At 47.5% G+C, this 22157-nt stretch overlaps 2 protein-coding genes across 2 annotated transcripts in view; both read right to left on the bottom strand.

Moving 5' to 3' along the window:
* Positions 1–3473: 3473 nt before the first annotated feature.
* On the bottom strand, positions 3474–5246 carry LOC134956974 (uncharacterized). Its single transcript, XM_063938786.1, has 3 exons — positions 4851–5246; positions 4635–4760; positions 3474–4557 (listed from the first exon to the last, which is right to left on the bottom strand). Exons 1-3 carry the CDS (start codon positions 4897–4899, stop codon positions 3866–3868), a joined length of 867 nt encoding a protein of 288 aa, XP_063794856.1. The 5' UTR covers positions 4900–5246; the 3' UTR covers positions 3474–3865.
* A 6977-nt stretch (positions 5247–12223) lies between these two features.
* Positions 12224–22157, bottom strand: part of HEBP1 (heme binding protein 1) — a 145885-nt gene continuing 135951 nt past the window's right edge. The window contains exon 4 of the mRNA XM_063940382.1: positions 12224–17307. Within this exon, the coding sequence (XP_063796452.1) occupies positions 17133–17307 (175 nt within the window). The 3' untranslated portion in view covers positions 12224–17132. The remainder of the gene's footprint in view (positions 17308–22157) is intronic.

Raw genomic sequence — 22157 nt, 5'->3', positions numbered from 1 at the left:
GGTGAGATGTATTGCCCAAAACTCCCTCTTGTAAAAAGTCACCCCGGCATGTCCAAAGTGCAGCCCTCCGGCATTTGCCAAACTGCACATCCAATCATGCCCTGACAGCAATGCTTACGCTGTGTCAGGGAATGTTTGGATGTGTAGTTACGCAAGTGCCGGAGGGTTGCATTTGGGCCCACTGTAACCTGCTTGTGTCATGTTGCTTGTACCTTTTCCTTTTCCGTACCAGGGTGACACTATTACCAATAGCTGGAACCTCATATTATTCTCTTCCACAGGTCTTGCGGAGTATCCTTCCCAAGTGGCGTGGATGTGAAGAGACACGACATTTCCCCTGATGTTCCATGGGCGACCTACTTGTGATATGGACCTGACCCTCCGCCATGTAGCAGACAACCCCCCTCAGGTGAGATGAATTGCCCAAAACTCCCTCTTGTCCAAAGTCACCCTGGCATGTCCAAAGTGCAGCCCTCCGGCATTTGCCAAACTGCACATCCAATCATGCCCTGATGCTTACACGTGTGTCAGGGAATGTTTGGATGTGTAGTTACGCAAGTGCCGGAGGGTTGCATTTGGGCCCGCTGTAACCTGCTTGTGTCATGTTGCTTGTACCTTTTCCTTTTCCGTACCAGGGTGACACTATTACCAATAGCTGGAACCTCATATTATTCTCTTCCACAGGTCTTACGGAGTATCCTTCCCAAGTGGCGTGGATGTGGAGACATTTCTCCTGATGTACCATGGGCGACCTACTTGTGATGTGGACCTGACCCTCCGCCATGTAGCAGACAACCCCCCTCAGGTGAGATGTATTGCCCAAAACTCCCTCTTGTCCAAAGTCACCCCGGCATGTCCAAAGTGCAGCCCTCCGGCATTTGCCAAACTGCACATCCAATCATGCCCTGATGCTTACACATGTGTGTCAGGGAATGTTTGGATGTGTAGTTACGCAAGTGCCGGAGGGTTGCATTTGGGCCCGCTGTAACCTGCTTGTGTCATGTTGCTTGTACCTTTTCCTTTTCCGTACCAGGGTGACACTATTTACCAATAGCTGGAACCTCATATTATTCTCTTCCACAGGTCTTGCGGAGTATCCTTCCCAAGTGTCTTGAATCCTCATGGATGAAGAGGGACACAACAGTTCCCCTGCTATACCATGGGCGACCTAACACAATTCCACTGCATGTCATATTTAACATTGTATTTACTAATAATTGAAATAAAAACCACAGAAAACTTCTCATTTTAAAACTTTATTGAAGAAAAATTGTATTTGATTTTTGAAATAAAAAATTGAAAGGTAATTAAACAAAAAAGTAGTTTGTTCTTCTTTACATTCTTTTCTTGTGTAGAAAGATATCTGTGGGGAAAAAAAAAATTAAGTAAAGACACTAATGTCATGTTCGTTCCTTTCTCCAAGAACATTTGTGGAACCACACAGCCCAGCATGACCCATTGCTGGGCTGTGTGGTTCCACAAAGGCAGGCGGTCCAGAGTGGTGTCAGTGGTCATCACTTGGACACGCTTGCATTTGTGGAACCACACAGCCCAGCATGACCCATTGCTGGGCTGTGTGGTTCCACAAAGGCAGGCGGTCAAGAGTGGCAGAGTGGTGTCAGTGGTCATCACGTTGACATGCTTGCATTTGTGGAACCACACAGCCCAGCATGACCCATTGCTGGGCTGTGTGGTTCCACAAAGGCAGGCGGTCCAGAGTGGCAGAGTGGTGTCAGTGGTCATCACTTTGACACGCTTGCATTTGTGGAACCACACAGCCCAGCATGACCCATTGCTGGGCTGTGTGGTTCCACAAAGGCAGGCGGTCCAGAGTGGCAGAGTGGTGTCAGTGGTCATCACTTGGACACGCTTGCATTTGTGGAACCACACAGCCCAGCATGACCCATTGCTGGGCTGTGTGGTTCCACAAAGGCAGGCGGTCCAGAGTGGCAGAGTGGTGTCAGTGGTCATCACGTTGACACGCTTGCATTTGTGGAACCACACAGCCCAGCATGACCCATTGCTGGGCTGTGTGGTTCCACAAAGGCAGGCGGTCCAGAGTGGCAGAGTGGTGTCAGTGGTCATCACGTTGACACGCTTGCATTTGTGGAACCACACAGCCCAGCATGACCCATTGCTGGGCTGTGTGGTTCCACAAAGGCAGGCGGTCCAGAGTGGCAGAGTGGTGTCAGTGGTCATCACTTTGACACGCTTGCATTTGTGGAACCACACAGCCCAGCATGACCCATTGCTGGGCTGTGTGGTTCCACAAAGGCAGGCAGTCCAGAGTGGCAGAGTGGTGTCAGTGGTCATCACGTTGACACGCTTGCATTTGTGGAACCACACAGCCCAGCATGACCCATTGCTGGGCTGTGTGGTTCCACAAAGGCAGGCGGTCCAGAGTGGCAGAGTGGTGTCAGTGGTCATCACGTTGACACGCTTGCATTTGTGGAACCACACAGCCCAGCATGACCCATTGCTGGGCTGTGTGGTTCCACAAAGGCAGGCTGTCCAGAGTGGCAGAGTGGTGTCAGTGGTCATCACGTTGACACGCTTGCATTTGTGGAACCACACAGCCCAGCATGACCCATTGCTGGGCTGTGTGGTTCCACAAAGGCAGGCGGTCCAGAGTGGCAGAGTGGTGTCAGTGGTCATCACGTTGACACGCTTGTATTTGTGGAACCACACAGCCCAGCATGACCCATTGCTGGGCTGTGTGGTTCCACAAAGGCAGGCGGTCCAGAGTGGCAGAGTGGTGTCAGTGGTCATCACTTTGACACGCTTGCATTTGTGGAACCACACAGCCCAGCATGACCCATTGCTGGGCTGTGTGGTTCCACAAAGGCAGGCGGTCCAGAGTGGCAGAGTGGTGTCAGTGGTCATCACTTTGACACGCTTGCATTTGTGGAACCACACAGCCCAGCATGACCCATTGCTGGGCTGTGTGGTTCCACAAAGGCAGGCGGTCCAGAGTGGCAGAGTGGTGTCAGTGGTCATCACGTTGACACGCTTGCATTTGTGGAACCACACAGCCCAGCATGACCCATTGCTGGGCTGTGTGGTTCCACAAAGGCAGGCGGTCCAGAGTGGCAGAGTGGTGTCAGTGGTCATCACGTTGACACGCTTGCATTTGTGGAACCACACAGCCCAGCATGACCCATTGCTGGGCTGTGTGGTTCCACAAAGGCAGGCGGTCCAGAGTGGCAGAGTGGTGTCAGTGGTCATCACTTTGACACGCTTGCATTTGTGGAACCACACAGCCCAGCATGACCCATTGCTGGGCTGTGTGGTTCCACAAAGGCAGGCGGTCCAGAGTGGCAGAGTGGTGTCAGTGGTCATCACGTTGACACGCTTGCATTTGTGGAACCACACAGCCCAGCATGACCCATTGCTGGGCTGTGTGGTTCCACAAAGGCAGGCGGTCCAGAGTTTCTTGAATATATACATTGAAACATGGCTCTACTCACCTTGGTACGCACAACACGAACTATGCCGTCCACTTCAATTTTCCACCCAATCCTATGAATAAGCCAAAAACAAACACTAGTGAATAGTAAATTCACACACCAGTGAAAGAATATTGTACACCATTACAAAAAGTAGTTTTTGGGTAAAAAATTGGTATCAGAATAGCTCTTTGGCCCATCATACATTTAGCCACAAGGAGCTTTCATCCGTTACCACACGCGCCCGCATACATGCCCGCGCATGTATGCCTACACATAAAGCTCCTTGGTAGTACCCGGTCACGGGTGGGGGAGCCCAACACATATAAAACAATAGTAAGAAAAAAAAAAAAACTAATGGGAGGGGAAGAAAGGGATACATGAAAAACATAACAGTAAATAAAACAATACGACCGGGCTCATGGTGGAAGTCTGTCCGGATCCTGGTCTTCCTCCTGATGGGGCGTCGATGTCCTGGGAGGCTGGGTAGTGGGTTGACTAGGCCTCGGGGCCCGTGCGGCTGTAGATGTTGCGGCCGGTGTTGGTGGTGGAGGCATCTGGTGGGTGGGGTACATCCCTGTATATCCTTGGTACATCTGTGACCGTCTATACCAGGATGGTAGTGGAGGAAGGGAAGGAAGCGTCCTTGTGGCTTTTGATGGCGGAATTGGTGGATCACCAGCGTGTTGATGAGCTGGTTCTGGGAGTTTATCATAGATCATCTGCAGTGTGGTTGCGATCATCTGTTGGCTGGATGAGGATTGTCGATGGCTCTCCGACATGTTGTCATTACTGTGTGCCAGGCATGAGGTGTTCTCCACCAGCCGGCTGATGGATTGGGCCAGAATGTGAAGGATGTCCATAGTCTCCCTATGATCTTCTCTTCTGGTCTTTAGCATTTCGGCCGCGCTGTCGGCATGAGCCTTCTGCATTTCAAGCAGACCGTTTGCCATCTTATCCATTGTCCTCTCAATGGCGTCCAGTCTGCTTCCTACGACAACCCGAAAACTATCCTGGCTGACATTCATCTCTGCTGCCAGGTTGTTTACCCTCCGAACATTTGAGGGATCCTGCCCTTCCTGGACGTCTGCCACCAATTGCATTTGTGCAGCTGTAAAGAAAATTAGAAATTATTATACACATTCATCATACATTTGTTTGAAGGCTCACAATTCGATATTTACTCACACAGGGATGTAGAAACTGCAGGCTGCTGCACTTCCACCTCGTCATCCTCTGACGAATCCTGTATGAGATCCGGCCTGTAGTAGGAACCAATCCCCGAAGCAAATCCGCTGCTGGTCCGTGGCACCACTATTTGCAAAAGAAAAAAAAATTAAAGTTAATAAACTATACAAAACTGGTGCACCCCCCACACCACACCCCCAAAAATTAAATACAAACCTTCTCCATCCTGTGATGCCGCTGCTCCAGGAGCTTCACTTGTCCTCATTTCTGGAGACTTTTCAAGGGTCTGGCTGGATACTTCTGCACGGCTGTCTTCAAACCCAAGAAAAGTCTCATCCGTTAACCCTGTAGACTCAAACAGTTCGGGTGATGGGTCCACAAGGGTAATGTCTTGTTGAGGCTCTTCGGTCACAGTCCCAGAGCTCCTGGAGAGATGACGATCTGGTGATGAACTGCGCGCAGGAGCTGTAGTTTGGCGCCCATCTGGTGGTGTGGTCGCCGACGGTGTCTGGCGCACAGGTGCTGTTCTGTGCGCTGATGTCTGGCGCGCAGGTGATGGTCTGCGCGCTGACGTCGTCTGGTGCGCAGGTGACTTACTGCGCGATGACGATGTGTGGCGCGCAGGTGATGATCTGCGCGCTCCTGATGCTTGCTGCGCAGGTGATGTTCCGTGCGCTGCTGTCGATGCCTGCTGCGCAGGTAATGGTCCGCGCGCTGGCGATGTCCTGCGCGCAGTTGATGTCCTCTGGGCAGGTGTGTCTGAAAGAAAAAAAAAAAAAACATTAGCAAATACAAAAAAAAAATATTTTAGTACAGCTCATCTGAATGTATTCTTACCATCAGGCCTCCTTTTGGACTGCTTGTCTCCCGCCTTCTTCCGTCTTCTGGGCGGTTCTTCCTCCTCGGGAAAGCCAGCAGGACGGCTGGAGTCCACACCTCCGTGAACTCCTTGGACCATGGCAGGGTTCATGCGCCTTTTAATAACTTCCTCCCAGGGTAGCCACTTCAGATTGAGAGTCGGGCCACCTCCCGTAGCGTTCTCATGTCGGCGCTGAATCCCCATCTTCTTTTTGGTCTGTCTGCGGCAATCACTGTACCGCTTCATGCAGTTTCTGGTGCTCCGGCGGTTTCCAGATACTGCAGTGACTTGGTTCGCGATGGCATCCCAGATGTTTCGCTTGGTCTTAGCTGCTGTGGTCTCTGCCCTTTGTCCATACATAACTTCGTAGGACCTGTCGACACCATCCACTAGGGCACAGTTTTCCGCCTCAGTATATCTGGGTCCACGCGGCTTCTTCCGTCCTGCGTCTTCACCAGAGGCTTCCTCCTCCGACTGCTCCTCTGGCTGGCTTCTTGCCTTTAGGGATTAAAAAAAAAACCATGCATTTAATAAGATCGGTATGTACCTGTGAGTGTCAGTATCCCTGGCATTGCGCAAATATACCTGTAGGTGTGCATGGCAGTGCGCAAACTAGGGTGTGTCGAGTTGGATGCTATTGTGTCTGCAGGTGTTGTCAGTACCTTTCTAGGCTTTTTCTTTTTAGACTTCTCCATTTGGTCCCTTGACGACCGCGGCTGGTCACTGCATGCCTGGTCGGTCATATCCTCCTCCTGGGTCGGCTCCCACTCCTCGTTGCTATGCAGGGACAGTTCTTTTGAGGGGTGGGGGGAAGGGGTGGATCGGGCCCGTTTGTCCCTGTACATCTCTGTTGTAAAATGAAAAAAATACATATTTTTACAAATTTAAAACACATTACAAAATTATATGCAACCACATGTCATGCTGCTGGGACCCCAGTTCTCAAGCAGGACCAAACACCAAAAAAAATAAAAAATAATAATAATGAAAAATAGAAAAAAACAAAAACCAAAACCCCCGTTCAAGCATCCCTGCACATACTGGAAGTCAACCAGTGCCAACACAAAATGGCTGACACACACAAAATGGCTGACACACACAAAATGGCTGACAGTCACCCCAAACTAGTCAAAAAGCATCCCTGCACATTCTGGAGGTACACCAGTGCTAAAATAGGAGGGAAAAAAACATGTTTGGCAAACAACCGACACCACATGTCGACCACATGGCTGACACAAACTTGCTCCAAATCACCCCAAACTAGTCAAAAAGCATCCCTGCACATTCTGGAGGTACACCAGTGCTAAAATAGGAGGGAAAAAACATGTTTGGCAAACAACCGACACAACATGTCGACCGCAAGGCTGACACAAACTTGCTCCAAATCACCCCAAACTAGTCAAAAAGCATCCCTGCACATTCTGGAGGTACACCAGTGCTAAAATAGGAGGGAAAAAACATGTTTGGCAAACAACCGACACCACATGTCGACCGCATGGCTGACACAAACTTGCTCCAAATCACCCCAAACTAGTCAAAAAGCATCCCTGCACATTCTGGAGGTACACCAGTGCTAAAATAGGAGGGAAAAAACATGTTTGGCAAACAACAGACACCACATGTCGACCGCATGGCTAACACAAACTTGCTCCAAATCACCCCAAACTAGTCAAAAAGCATCCCTGCACATTCTGGAGGTACACCAGTGCTAAAATAGGAGGGAAAAAACATGTTTGGCAAACAAACGACACCACATGTCGACCGCATGTCTGACACAAACTTGCTCCAAATCACCCCAAACTAGTCAAAAAGCATCCCTGCACATTCTGCAGGTACACCAGTGCTAAAACAGGAGGGGGAAAAACGGTTTTAACAAACAAACGACACGACATGTCGACCGCATTGATACCGACACACACTAAAATCAGCCCAAACTAGCCAAAAATCATTCCTGCACATGCTGGAGGTACACCAATGCAAAAGTCATTTTAAGAAAGAAAAAAAAAAACGTGAAAAACTACCCAAAACACAAAACTCCACAAAAAAATGCAGCAAAACAAGCAGGAGCTATACACATACCTGCACACATACCCAAACACCCCATGTACACCTCATGGCAACCCCCACTACACAAACACATACATGCAACACCAGACCCACATGTGGTACTTACCTACAAATGTAGTAATAGCTCCAAAAACGACTCTCCTCCGGGGTAACAGGTATCCTCCTGTCTGTCCTGGAATAAAGCCTGCTGGGTGTCCAAACGATACCACAGCAAACAACCAATTTGCTAACTCTGCACCTCCTCACACCTCTCTGCAGGTTCACAAAATGGCTGCTGAGCACGCAGCAAACAAGCCCTAATAAAGGGCTGCAAACGGCGGGAAGTCGAATTCAGGACGCCCACTACTCGCCGATTGGTCCGTGATCCGCCAAGGGGAGTGTCGAATCCGTTTTGCATTGCATATGGTGAATTCATGGTCCCGGCGGCAGGGCTGCGGCTGTCGAGTACAGGCGAATTTTTAAACGGACGAAAAAACAGCGCGATTCGACCACAATTGCATATACCCCTATAACACACCCAAATCTAACTCTCTCTGAACATGTTATATTTGCCCCCCCTGCAGTGCACATGGGTGGTCATTCCGAGTTGATCACAGCCAGCAACTTTTAGCTGCTGCTGCGATCAATAGTCCACGTCTATGGGGGAGTGTATTTTAGCTCAGCTGGGCTGCGATCGCTTGTGCAAAAAAATTCAAGCAGAAGTAGACCAGCCCTGGACATACTTACCCTGTGCGATGGATCCAGCGATGATGGGCCCGGCTTTATGTCAGACAGCCGCCCTCCGTTGTCCTAGACACGCCTGCGTTTTACTCACCACTCCCCGAAAATGGTCTCCAACGGTCCGGATCCGCCCTGCCACGCCTCCTTCCTGTCAATCTTTTTAGTGGTCGCCTCTGCAACCGCTTCCGTCGGTAGCCGCGGCGTAACCCAGCGACCTATGTCACCGGGCAACATCGCGCACATCGGCCGCCGCGCATTCACATTCCGCACCCGTTCGCACCGCAGCGAAAAAACGCTGCATGCGAACGGGTCGGAATGACCCCCATGGTTTGCCCATCTGCTAACAAAGTTGCTGCTATGATCAGGTCTGAATTAGGCCCTATGTCCTTGCTGTCTCTCTCCGTCTCTCTGTCCCTGCTGCCACTCTATCTATGTTCCTGCTGTTTCTCACTGACTGCTGCCTCTCTATGTACCTGCGGCCACTCTCTCTATCTGTCGCAGTGCTGCCGCACTCCACCTTTATGGCCCTGCCACTCTCTCTGTGGGGGTGATTAAAACCTGATCGCTGGGCTGCTAACTTTGATGTCCTGCGTTCAGATAGTCACCACCTCCAGTGGGAGTGTAAGTTCACCGTGCAAGTGTGCGATCGCATGTGTATGCAGAGTTGCCAAAATCCAGTGTGTGCAGTCTCTGCGCAGCCCAGGATTTACTCCTACAGTGCGATCACAACAGGCTGATTGGGGCAGGAGCTGACGTCAGACACCCTCCCTGTAAACGCTTGGGCGCTGCCTGCATTTTTCCGGACACTCCCAATAATCGGTCAGTTACCACTTACAAACGGCTTCATCCTGTCAATCACGTTGCGAACGCCTGTGCAATCGGATTTTTCGCACCATCCCATCAATGACCGGCGATTCCCTTTGTTGTTGTCCGATGTGCGTGTGCATTGCGGTGCATATGCATGCGCAGTTAGTACCTGATCGCCTGCTGTGCGCAAATACACAGCAGTGATCAGGTCTGAATCACCCCCTATGTCCCTGCTGCCTCTATCTATCCCTGCTGCCACTCTCTATGTCCCTGCTGTCGCTCTCCATTTCTATGTCCCTGCTGCCTCTCTTCATCTCTCTGTCCCTGCTGCCACTTTTTTATGTCCCTACTGTCTCTCTGTCCCTGCTGCCTCTCTCCATCTCTATGCCCCACTGCCTCTCTCTGTCTCTGCTGTCTCTCTCTCTCTGTTCCTGCTGCCACTCTCTCTATGTTCCTGCTGCCTCTCTCCATCTCTATGTCCCTGCTGCATCTCTCCGACTCTATGGCCCTGCGGCCACTCTATCTATGTCCCTGCTGTCTCTCTATGTCCCTGCTGTCTCTCTCTGTCCCTGCTGTCTCTCTCTATTTATTTCCCTTCTGCCACTCTCTCTATGTCCCTGCTGCCACTCTGCTGCCACTCTCTCTATGTCCCTGCTGCCACTCTATCTATGTCCCTGCTGCCACTTTATCTGTGGGACTCATTTATTAAACAGTATTTGTGCGGATTTTCAGGGATTAGTCACAAATACTTTGTATCCCTGCAATGTATGAATGAGGGCTTGTAGCAGGTATCTCCAATACCTGCTGTGATCCCACCATTGCCAACTGCAACCACATCCCTCATAGGCTTCTATGGGGTACGCAATGCTGCCCAATTCATCAATATAGGGAATGTAAAGCAGTTGGTTTGAAATCGGTGAGTGCCATGCACATGGCATCAATTTACACTGTAGGGCCTGGGGGAAGACCAGCATATCAGAGAGTTCTGGGCATGCCCCCACAGTTACGTGGCCAGGAGTTCAGCAAGGCTCTGCCCCCTTTCCACTGAGGCTCTGCCCCCTTTTCTGGCACGAGCAAGGTCCTGATTTACAGTGAAGAAAAGTTGGGAGGTATAGATATCCCATGTGTAGACCATGCCCCCACTGCATTGGTCACACCCCACAGCATTCCGTCACACCCGCCGTGGTGGCATATAATTGGCTCTTCAGAAATTTCAGCTCCAGGCCCATGTGGACCTTAATATTACACATTATGCCACACAGTAGTATCTCTTATATATGTTGCTCCACACTGTAGAGCATTTTATACATGTTACGCCACACAGTAGAGCCCCTTATAAATGTTACAGCACACAGTAGAGCCCCTTATATACATTATGCCACACAGTAGAGTCCCCTTACACATTTAGTCCACAGTAGTAGTTCCCCTTACACATTATGCCCATGCAGTAGTAGTGCTCTAAGGGGATTCCCATACATCTCATTCATAATCCGTGATCAATAATTCACCCTCACCCCCTCAGCCACAATCCCCTCCTACAGTATGCCTCTCTCTCAGTAATAAATAATAATGTCATTTTATAATAGAGTCAGGCTGCTGCAGGTTAGCACTCGCCCCCCCCCCCCCCCCCCCCCCTACCCCCCTGACCAAAAATCTTTGGCTGAGGCTAACAAACCGATGTCCACACTCCAGGGGCTGCTCTGTCCATCTTAAGAGCTGCTTTTCACAGAACAGCTATTTGGTGTTATGTGAGTGGACTCTGGAGGGACATCATAACGCTTCTCCATCTCTCCCTGCAGGCACTGCGGGAGACTGAGCACAGGATGACAGTTACTGCCCGCTCTACACTGCAATGTTTATCAGAGAAGGAGCCAGGTGCACAGATCATAGTATACATTGCAGCAAGCGCTAGGGAACATGTGCACATACAGTTACAGATCGTGGAGGCCGGTTCTGCCTACAGGTCACCTGCACTCTCTATGGCAGCACCACCTTAGTTACGGCCCTGTGTTTATGCTTTGTGGCTATGTACTAATATTAAAATGCAGATTTCACAGAAATATCCTGCAAAATGCTAATTAGTACTACAGATCACAGTCCCCATTTTATCAGTGGGGAGTAGCAATTCTGACCCCTGTGTACTAAACCCGGAATAGCAAAGTTTATCAGAGTTTGGCCATGTTAGTTTACCCCATCTTCAGACAGGGTAAACTGCTTTAAGCATATGGAGGCAACCTCTGCCCGGTGCCAGCCCCTATTCCAGAAACTGGCACGGTGCACATGCACAGTGTCAGATTCCCCCAGAGGAGTTTTTCACACACAAAAAAACTCCTCCAAATTTCCTGGGAAGTAACTTTCAGGGATATTGGTTTTTGCTACCATTTTCCCTGCAGGTTTCCCTATGTACATGGCGGGGATCTTTTCATTCAAAATTAAATTATCTGCTGCGAATTGGAGTGTTAACAATCACAGCAGTTCTGTTATTATTAATACATATACATAAGGCAGTACGGATGGTGTAATGGTTAGCATTACTGCCTTACAGCGCTGGGGTCATGGGTTTGAGTTCCACCTCGGTCCTAACTGTGTGGAGTTTGTATATTCTCCACGTACTTGCATGGGTTTCCTCCAGGTACTCTGTTTTTTTCCCACAATCCAAAAATATAAAGGTAGGTTAATTGGCTCCCAACAAAAAATGAACCCTAGTGTGTAAGTGTGTGTATGTACATGGGTAGAATAGATGAGCCAAGTGGTTCCTATCTGCTGTCAAATTTGATGTGTCTACCCCTAAATGTATAAACCAGGGGCCAGATGTAATGCAGTGCGAGATGGCTGGAGCTCCGAGATTCCGTCTTTCTTTCTTTAAAGCAGCAATCATCTACATTTGTGAATGGTTGCTGCTTTAAAAAAACGTACGAGTTTGTCCGGAATGTCATAGCTCCGGCCGTCTCACACTGCATTACATCTGGCCCAGATATATATTTTAATTTCCTTAGCATACCTTGCTACACAGTAACATAGACCACTGCTGTCTTGGCTTCGGCTTTACAACTAATAAAAGTGGAAAATTCTTTAAAGAAACAGTCGCAATCGCTGTGGACAATGTGGACCAGGTTGAAAGGATTAGTACACTTGATTAGGTAATAATAAAGGCATTTATTTCAGGTTTTGCAATGTAACATGTATAATCTTTTCGATTAATTTCTGCCCTAGCTATTAGTTGCAGCTTCCATACAGATATCTTATCTTAGCTTCTGTATATGAAACACAGCTCTAAATTGTGAATGATACATTTGGATGATAAAACTAACATTATAAAAATCTGTATTGATAGAATTTCCTTCTGCATTTTCTCACAATAAGAAAGAAATGTCTGTACTTGGAAATGACCAAAGATCACCGAAGACTATACAAAACAGATTTAGCATTATACATTTTCTAACAAGAGAAAGCAGTTTGAGGCTACAATTTTCCCTTTGTCAGGAGGACCTAGTGAAGGGCAAATTGTAGCCCTAAAATATTTGTGGACGTGGACATTGCTATGCCAAGCAAAATTAACAATAATGCAGAAATATTCTTCTGATACTGTAGATCTGATTTTACAGAAGCATAAGTCATTAGAATGAGAGTATATTTGAAGACAATAATGAAATTCGGAGACAAAACATGGCCTTTTAGAAGCACAAACTGACGATATAGTACATTTACACTGCATTAGAGGTAGCATTAATTCAGTATATTTAATGAAATGCTATCCCTGAGAAAGTGTCTTTAGAAAAATCACATTGGGTGGGCGTGGGCTCCTAGCTCCTGTTCCCAGATCAATTTAGATCAGTGGTCCTCAAACTCGGTCCTCGGGATCCCACACAGTGCATGTTTTGCAGGTAACCCAGCAGGTACACAGGTGTATTAATTACTCACAGACACATTATAAAAGGTCCACAGGTGGAGCTAATTATTTCACTTGTGATTCTGTGAGGAGACCTGCAAAACATGCACTGTGTGGGTTCCTGATGGCCGAGTTTGAGGACCTGTGATTTAGATCATAGATTCTCAAACTCAGTGAGATCACCCACCACTCAGAGATTTAGATCACCCAGAAGATTGCAGGAAAATGAAAATTTCCAGTTCTGGGCCATTCTTCAGATAAGATTGATCTTATCCAGTAAGGATTCTGGATTTTTTTTATTGAATTGAGACAATACTTCACCTAAAAGCTGTCTCTGTAGTGTGTTTCTTGTATGTGGGTCTAAATTCTGAATATCCGTGGCATACTAGCCCAGTTTATGGCAGTATCAGAGGCATTGATGTGGGATGTTTCTGACTGGGGGCACTAGCGTATCTATAATGGGTGCAGTGTGTGCAGGGGGGCCCACACCGCACTCGCTGCACCCATTTTTTTTTTAATACTCACCCCTCCGGTGTCCCGCGCCGACGTGCGCAGTAGAGAAATCACTGGGAAAATAGCCACCGCGCCATTTTCCCGGAGATCTGCTCATTCGCAGCAGAGTCGGAGTCCTCTAGTGCTCAGACTCTACAGCGCTCCCGGCAGAGAGGAAGGGGTACTAATGGAGGAGGATGGACACGGGCCTCCTCCTTTATTAAAGCACCCCTGACTGGAGGTCACGATACACAAATAGATAAGCATTAATTTTCCAACTTGATGCACGTAGCATTTATTTTGTGGTATCATAGTGTGTTTCTCTTTGTGTGTGTGTGTATGTACAGTGCATCTGGAAAGTATTCACAGCGCTTAATTTTTTCCACATTTTGTTATGTTACAGCCTTAGTTTTTTTATTTTTAATACATGTGCAAAAGTCTAAAAAAACACTTTGTCATGTTGTCATTATGGGGTATTGTGTGGAGAATTTTGAGGGAAATATGTTATTTATTCTATTTTGGAATAAGGCTGTAACATAACAATATGTGGAAGAAGTGAAGCGCTGTGAATACTTTCCGAATGCACTGTATGTTTACATATTTAAATATAGTGACAAACAGGGTAGTTTGTCCCAGTCTCTTGTGAGAGATTAATGCCTTCTATGGGAGACTACAGTCTTATGGTAAACATAGGGTTAAGTCTCCACTCTCCACATAACCTGTACACACAGCACACACACAGGTGCACTACAAGTATGTTACTTATTAAAGGGCGGTGATTGGGGAGGAGGCTTAAATAGACTGTGTTCTGTTTGAGTCAAGGTGATTGACGCTGGACCAGGTGGCTGGTGACTACCTAGGTGACCAGTTTATAGAGGTCGGATAAGAGTCGGATCCATTCTGACATGCATTTGTCGGAATGGATCCGACAACCCCTATTCAATAGAGTGGCCAAATCCGACTGTTGGATTTGGCTGGTGTCGGTGCAGCTGCTGTCAGGAGCTCCCCGTGTGTGAGAACACAGGGAACTGCTGGAGCCGCACATCACGGCCATGTAGCCCAGTGCCGTCCGGCAGGGAGAGAGGTGTCTGGCCAGGGGACGGCCGTCATAAGGAACCTGCCAGCCCCGCTCCCCGTAGCCCACCACACCGCTCCCTGTAGCCCGCCGCATCGCTCCCTGTCTCCTCACCTCAATCCGACTTTTTTTAAAAGTCGGATTGAGATTGTCGGAAAGCCTGTCAGATTTGGCCCCATTTCCGACAGAAGCACGCGGATCGGTGGCTATTCCGCCGAGCCACGTGTTTTCTGACAAGTCGAGAATTCCCGACTTGTCTGAAAAAACTACCCCTATTGAATAGGCCGGAACGCCTTCCGACCTAAATCAGTCGGAAACTGCCATCTTTCCGACAAGACGGCAGTTTCCGACTCTTATTGAATATACCCCAGTGAGTGACAGAGTCGCAGAAAAAATTTGCTGTTGTGATTGCAGGAGCAACACTGAATGTTGTCTGTGCCATCCTGACAAATTTGTAAATAAACTACAACCCAGCAGTTCAGGACATTAAATTATTGCCATGTTTGCCACATAATATACATATACGAAATGGGCCTGTATATGGCAACGTGGCATGCCATCACCTCTCCCACGGTTTTGTGTGTAATGCTTTAAAATCCATTCAGTCATACCACTTCCAAATTTCCACTTTAAATTATATGTGTGTGTGTGCGCGCGTGTGGGTGGGTGTGTGATGCACTTTGTGACTAATGGTGGTCATTCCGAGTTGTTCGCTAGCTGCTTTCGGTCGCAGCGTGGCGATTAGGTAAAAAAGTGGCATTTCTGCGCATGCGCATGGTGCGCAGTGCACACGTGCAACGTACTTTCAAACAAGACTATGCAGTTTCACACAAGGTCTAGCGACGCTTTTCAGTCGCACTGCTGGCCGCAGAGTGATTGACAGGAAGTGGGTGTTTCTGGGTGGTAACTGACCGTTTTCGGGGAGTGAGTGAAAAAACGCAGGCGTGTCTGATAAAAACGCAGGTGTGCCTGGGGAAACGGGGGAGTGGCTGGCCGAACGCAGGGCGTGTTTGTGACGTCAAAACAGGAACTAAATAGTCAGAAGTGATCGCAAGGTAGGAGTAGGTCTGCAGCTACTCAGAAACTGCTTGATAAAATTCAGACGCCGTTCTGCGATCCTTTCGGTTGCACTTCTGCTAAGCTAAGATACACTCCCAGAGGGCGGCGGCCTAGCGTTTGCACTGCTGCTAAAAGCAGCTAGCGAGCAATCAACTCGGAATGAGGGCCAATATCTTTAGTCCTTTATTTCACTAGCTTCTTAGTAAGGGATCCCAGCAGTCAGAATCCCGACATGGATTGAAATGCCAACGCTGGAATCGGGGATGGGTTAAGGCTGGGGGGGGGGGGGGGGGGAGTGTTAGGGTTAGGCTGCAGGGAAGGGAGTGTTAGAGTTAGGCTGCAGGGAAGGGGGGATTAGAATACGGGGAGGGGTTAGGGTTAGGCTGTGGGAAGGGGGGTTAGGTTTAGGCACCACCAGGGAGGAAGGGTTATGGTTAGGCTGCGGGAAGGGAGGGTTAGGGTTTAGGGGGGTAAGGTAAACATACTTACCTGACCCCTGTTGGGATTCTCTGCATTGGGATGCCGGTGTCGGTCATATGACTGCCGGCATCCCATCTGCTGGCATATCGTATGTATTCCCTTAGTAATTATAAAACTACCTACATGACCTTTAAAAAAAAAAGAAAAACTCTAGATAAGAAATATTAACTTTGTTTATAATAATGCTAATCATTACTAATTGGACATAATCATGGCTACCTTTATGTTCTTTTTCTTTATACACTCCAAAAGTAACCTCTGATTGACATTTTTATTACATATTTTAGTTGACTCACATTTAATTAGTCTTTGGCAAGTAGATGGCCACTAGGAACATAGTTTAGCTCCAGATATACTTGTGGCCAAAATAGAATGAAAGCCAAGTCTTACAAAAAAAAAAACCTTTCTACCTGATGGACGTTAATAGAAGTCCACCACATTCACAGAATATTAGTAACACTCACTCCTATACGGTATCCGGTTGATAGATAGACAGTGTCTAGTTAGATAGTCAATAGATAGACACCATATGTTAGACAGACATTAGGTCGACAGGGTCAAAAGGTCGACATGAAAAATGTAGACAGTACACAAGGCCGACAGTGTGAAAAGGTCGACGTGAAAATGGTCAACATAAAAAAAGATAGACACATTTTTATTTTTATTTTACGTTTTTGGACTATTTCATACCGTCTCCACCCATGTCGGCATAGAGTTGGATACAAACCTTGTGGCGAGATCAGCGAGCCACCGAGCCTGAGCGTGGTGAGCGAAGCGAGCCCTGCGAGGGTATGCCTTTCTACAATTGGGGGTCCCAGATGATAAAACTATCCACACAAACTACAAAAATGCAAAAAATATGGTGTCTACCTTTTTTGTCGACCTTTTGACCCTGTCGACCTTTTGTACTGTCTACCTTTTTCCTGTCGAACTTTTGACCCTGTCTACCTAATGTCTGTCTAACATATGGTGTCTATCTATTGACTGTCAAACTGTACACTGTTTATCTATCAACCCACACACTCAAGTACTGGAGCACAAGGGTCCACTTTAGTTGTTCTTAACAAACCAGACTTCATTTCTTCTTCCATAAGGTTTCATGGGTGGGTCATAGCCACAGCAAATGTAATAATCTGTAGAATATGATGCATCTGGTCCAAGACAAGAATGGAGTTTTGCAGCATGTGCTACATAATCTGCTTCTTTGGCATATCCTCCAAATTGCCTGCAGGAAAGAGGTAGCAATAATTATTGGTTAAACTTTTGTTTGCTCATGTGTTATTAGGGTATGGCATTCAAGGTTGACAGTGTCTAGGTCGACACCCATTGGGTTGACACCTATTGGTCGACAGTGGCTAGGTCGACACTAGAAATAGGTTGACACGGCCATTAGGTTGACATGAACAAGGTCGACATGAATTAGTGCACTGTATTCCCTCGCATGGCTCGCTTAGCTCGCCATGCTTCGGGCAAGGTTACCGTTCCCAATTGTAGTCCACGTGGATTGTAAAGTATGAAAAAGTTAAAAAAAAGAAAGATTTTTAAAAAAAATGTGTCGACCTATTTATAGTGTCGACCTATTCATTGTCGACCAAAGGGTGTTGACCTAAGTGGTATCGACCCAGAGTCCGGATACCATGTTATTACAGTTGCAAATATCGGTCCCATGTTTTAAAAAAAGTCTCTATAAATTGACAGTCAGAATGCAGAGAGTGGCATCCTGACGTTCACAATTCAGACAGATTTTGGTAAGTATTTAAACCCTAACTGTCCCCGTAGTGTCTAACCCTATTCCTAAGCACAGTACTTACCAATAGGTGGTATTCAGTATGCCGGCTGTTGGGATCCCGGCGCTCAGTATACCGGCGCCGGGAATCCTGACACCCGGCATACCGACAACTATTCTCCCTCTTGGGGGTCCACGACCCCCCTGGAGAATAGCGTGGTGCGCATAGCGCGCTACCGTGCCCGCAGCGTGGGAAGCGCAGCGAGCCCGCAAGGGCTCATTTGCGCTCGCCCAGCTGTCGGTAAGCCGGCAGTCGGGATCCCGGCGCCGGTATGCTGGCTGCCGGCATACCATACTACACCCCTTACCAATGGGATGCCGCTGCCAGCATTCTGACCGTCGGGATTCTGAGTGCTGGGATATTAACTACATCTTCTAAATTTCTGTCTCTGGATATGTTCCTAATGTTAACTATTATCCAAATATACAGAGCATACATTATAATCAAGTTTAGTAATCACATAATTATAGGGATTGCAGTGTACCATGGTCAAACAGTACTGCACAATGGGGCTAATTCAGAGGTGGACGCAGTATGGATAGGTGCTGCGTCTATGATTGGAACAGCGTCTACCTCTCTATCAGCCCGTGTGCCTGCTAATTATTTGAAATTCTTTTAAAATGTTGCCAACTTTGTTTTGATTTTTTCAGGCCTAATGTTTGCATAAATACTTATAACATACTAAGGGGTATATGCAATTGCGGTCGAATCCGGCTGGAATTCGACCGTTTTTAAATTCGACACAATTCGACAGTCACATACCCTCCCGCCGGGACCCGAATTCGACATATTCAATAAAAAACGGATTTGACAGTCCCGCTGTCGAAAAACGGACCAATTGACGGATAGTGTGCGTCCTGGATTCGACTTTTTGGACAGCACAAAAGTGTTTAAAAAACCCAGAAAAAAATTGTGTGGGGTCCCCCCTCCTAAGCATAACCTGCCTCGGGCTCTTTGAGCTGGTCCTGGTTGTAAAAATACGGGGGGGAAATTGACAGGGGATTTTATTTTATAATTATAATAATATAATATAATATAATATAATATAAATAATAATAATAAATAATATAATATAATATAAATAATTATATATTTTAATTTTATAATTTAATTTTATAATTTATATAATTTTATAATTATAATTTTATTTCAGGTACCCCATGGATTCTACTTGGAGAAGTGGACCGAGCCTCGTGTCAACATAGGTAAGTATGTTTGTGTCGGTATGCATGTATGTAATAAAGTTTTACTTTCACGGTGTCTGCGTACTGTTTTTATTTGGGTATTTTTTTTGCAGTAGAACTACAGGTACCAGCGGGCCCCTTTCCCCCCCGCATGCTGGTACTTGTGGTTCTCAAAGTACCAGCTTGCGGGGGAGGCTTGCTGGGACTTGTAGTTCTGCTACAAAAAACAATATTCTTTTATTTGACACAAGGCTATCAGCCCCCCATCCGCAGACCTTGGATGGGGGGGACAGCCTCGGCCTTCACCCCTGGCCCTTGGGTGGCTGGAGGGGGGACCCCTTGATTTAAGGGGTCCCCACTCCTCCAGGGTACCCCGGCCAGGGGTGACTAGTTGGGGATTTAATGCCATGGCCGCAGGGACCAGTATAAAAGTGTCCCCCGGCTGTGGCATTATCTCTCCAGCTAGTGGAGCCCGGTGCTGGTGTTAAAAATACGGGGGACCCCTACGCTTTTTGTCCCCCATATTTTTTGCACCAGGACCGGATGCAGAGCCCGGTGCTGGTTGTAAAAATACGGGGGATCCCCTGTCAATTTCCCCCCCCGTATTTTTACAACCAGGACTGGCTCAAAGAGCCCGAGGCTGGTTATGCTTAGGGGGGGGGACCCCCACGCATTTTTTTTCAAGATTTTTAACCCATTCCCACCCCTTCCCACTGAAAAACATGCTCTGATCTCTTCATATTATTTTAGTCAGTAAAAAAAAATAAATATTCTTTTAAAAAATATATAAATAATACTTGTGGCTCCTAATAGACAAACCAAGTAGATAATCCCTTCTAATATAAATAGATATGCTATTAGCAACAAAAAAAACACAAAAAAAAAACATGTTTTTAAATTTTTTTATTAGATTTCGCCACCAAAATGAGGCGGACTGAAATTGACGAAATGACTGTCGAAAAGCACTGTTGTCGAATCAACATTCTTCAATTGAATATACTTTTGTCGAAAAGCCGCATTTTTACCATTGCAGACATGTCGAATTTGACAACTGTCGAATTTCAAAAAGTCGAATCTGAAACGGCCGTTTTTTTGTCGAAAAGTACTGTATTGCATTGTCGAATTTTTTTTTTGTGTCGAAAATGCCGAGTTTTTTTACATTTGCGGCAATTCGACCGCAATTGCATATACCCCTAAAGGTGTGTACACATGATGAGCTCCATGCTATGTCTGATTTTGACTATGGCCCTCATTCCGAGTTGTTCGCTCGCAAGGCGATTTTAGCAGAGTTACACACGCTAAGCCGCCGCCTACTGGGAGTGAATCTTAGCTTCTTAAAATTGCGAACGATGTATTCGCAATATTGCGATTACAAACTACTTAGCAGTTTCTGAGTAGCTTCAACCTTACTCGGCATCTGCGATCAGTTCAGTGCTTGTCGTTCCTGGTTTGACGTCACAAACACACCCAGCTTTCGGCCAGACACTCCTCCGTTTCTCCAGCCACTCCCGCGTTTTTTCCGGAAACGGTAGCGTTTTTATCCACACGCCCATAAAACGCTGTGTTTCCGCCCAGTAACATCCATTTCCTGTCAATCACACTACGATCGCCGGAGCGAAGAAAAAGCCGTGAGTAAAAATACTATCTTCATAGCAAAATTACTTGGCGCAGTCGCAGTGCGAACATTGCGCATGCGTACTAAGCAGAAAAACGCTGCGATGCGAAGAAAAATACCGAGCGAACGACTCGGAATGAGGGCCAATGTGATTTCCTTTGAACTCCCCCAGAGCTCAGATAGCACAGATACCACAGATTTTGTGCTTGAGATTTTGTCTATGTACGATTTTGACTAAGTGCCAATTTTGACTATACTTTGTACTAGATTGTACGCTAGATAGTCAAGATTGACTTGCCTGCACAGTCTATCTAGCCTTACGATACCGACCCCACGGGAGCGCACATCAAGATCGAATCGGTATCGCAAGCTGCCTAACACCATGAGATAGCACTAACTTTCCTTAAGATTTTGACTATAGGGAATGCAAAGCAGTTGGTCTGAAATGGGTGTACACACCTTAAGAGTGACATGGGCTAAAACATTGTAATATAGCAGCACTAACAGCAAAATGTCTTATTAACAGATAATGGATATGTTGTATATCTCTAGAGTCAGGGCTGTACCAAGAGTGGAGGGGGCCCGTGTGCAGTCTCCATCCAGGCCACCTCCTCTCTAGCTGGCTGCGCTAGTCTGAGCACTAGTAAACTCTGGCGCTGTGCCAGACTCTATGGCGCATGCACGGGCCCCCACGTCATTTTCACAGTGATCTCCCTACTGTGAATGTGCAAAATGCCTGGAAAACAGCCACTGTGCCATTTTACCCGGTGATTTTGCAGCACTGCGGCTGCTGAAGGTGGACTCCAGAAAGGTAAGTATAGAAGAAATGGGTGAATGGGGTGCTGGTGTGGGCCCCTGGACCCAGGAGCCCATGTGCACCACACACCCTTCACCCATTATAGATACTCCATTGTCTAGAGTTGCATATTGGAGGTTAATCAGATGTGGTTGGAGGTGCGACAAGATGCACAAAGTAACGATTATTAGTACTTTGCACATGCACAGGACCCGTGATGTCAGTGATTGACAGTCTGATGCTGTTTGGGGGCAGGGAGGAGGTGGCGACGGCCTCCATTTCTCCAAACAGAGGCATGTTGCCACTGTTTAGGTGGAGAAAAGAGACTAGGGCAGTGGTCGGGGAACAGGGGTAAAAATGAAATTCCTGGGGGTAATGGACGGTCGCGCTGCCGAGACACAGCCCCGTCCAGCACACCGCGGTGACGTCACACCGCGCTCCCTCCAGCCCGCCCTGCGCTGTGCTCCTGGCTGCCCTGTGCTGTGTTCCTGGTCGCAGTGTGACGTGCTGACATCACACCGCGTTCCCTCACGCCGGCCAATCCTGCGCTGTCTTGTCCTCCCGCCCGCGGCCCGCCAACCCACACACAGAACTTGAAGTGTTCTGTGGATGACCGCTGACGGAGTTTCGCAGGATCAGACAGTGGCCCACATAACAGTGGGAAATTCCCACTGACATTACTGAGGTGAGGAT

Source organism: Pseudophryne corroboree, chromosome 9 (assembly GCF_028390025.1).
Source record: "Pseudophryne corroboree isolate aPseCor3 chromosome 9, aPseCor3.hap2, whole genome shotgun sequence".
Lineage (NCBI taxonomy): Eukaryota > Metazoa > Chordata > Amphibia > Anura > Myobatrachidae > Pseudophryne > Pseudophryne corroboree.
The sequence above is the reverse complement of the archived record's forward strand: the minus strand, read 5'-3'. Positions and strand labels throughout refer to the sequence as shown.

Excerpts from the sequence above, each read along its gene's own strand:
- LOC134956974 (XM_063938786.1), bottom strand. The coding sequence starts at position 4,899 with ATGAGGACAAGTGAAGCTCCTGGAGCAGCGGCATCACAGGATGGAGAA. Across the intron at positions 4,761-4,850 it reads GGCATCACAGGATGGAGAAG|TGGTGCCACGGACCAGCAGC; the intron begins GTTTGTATTTAA and ends TTTTGCAAATAG. Across the intron at positions 4,558-4,634 it reads TGCAGTTTCTACATCCCTGT|CTGCACAAATGCAATTGGTG; the intron begins GTGAGTAAATAT and ends TTTTCTTTACAG.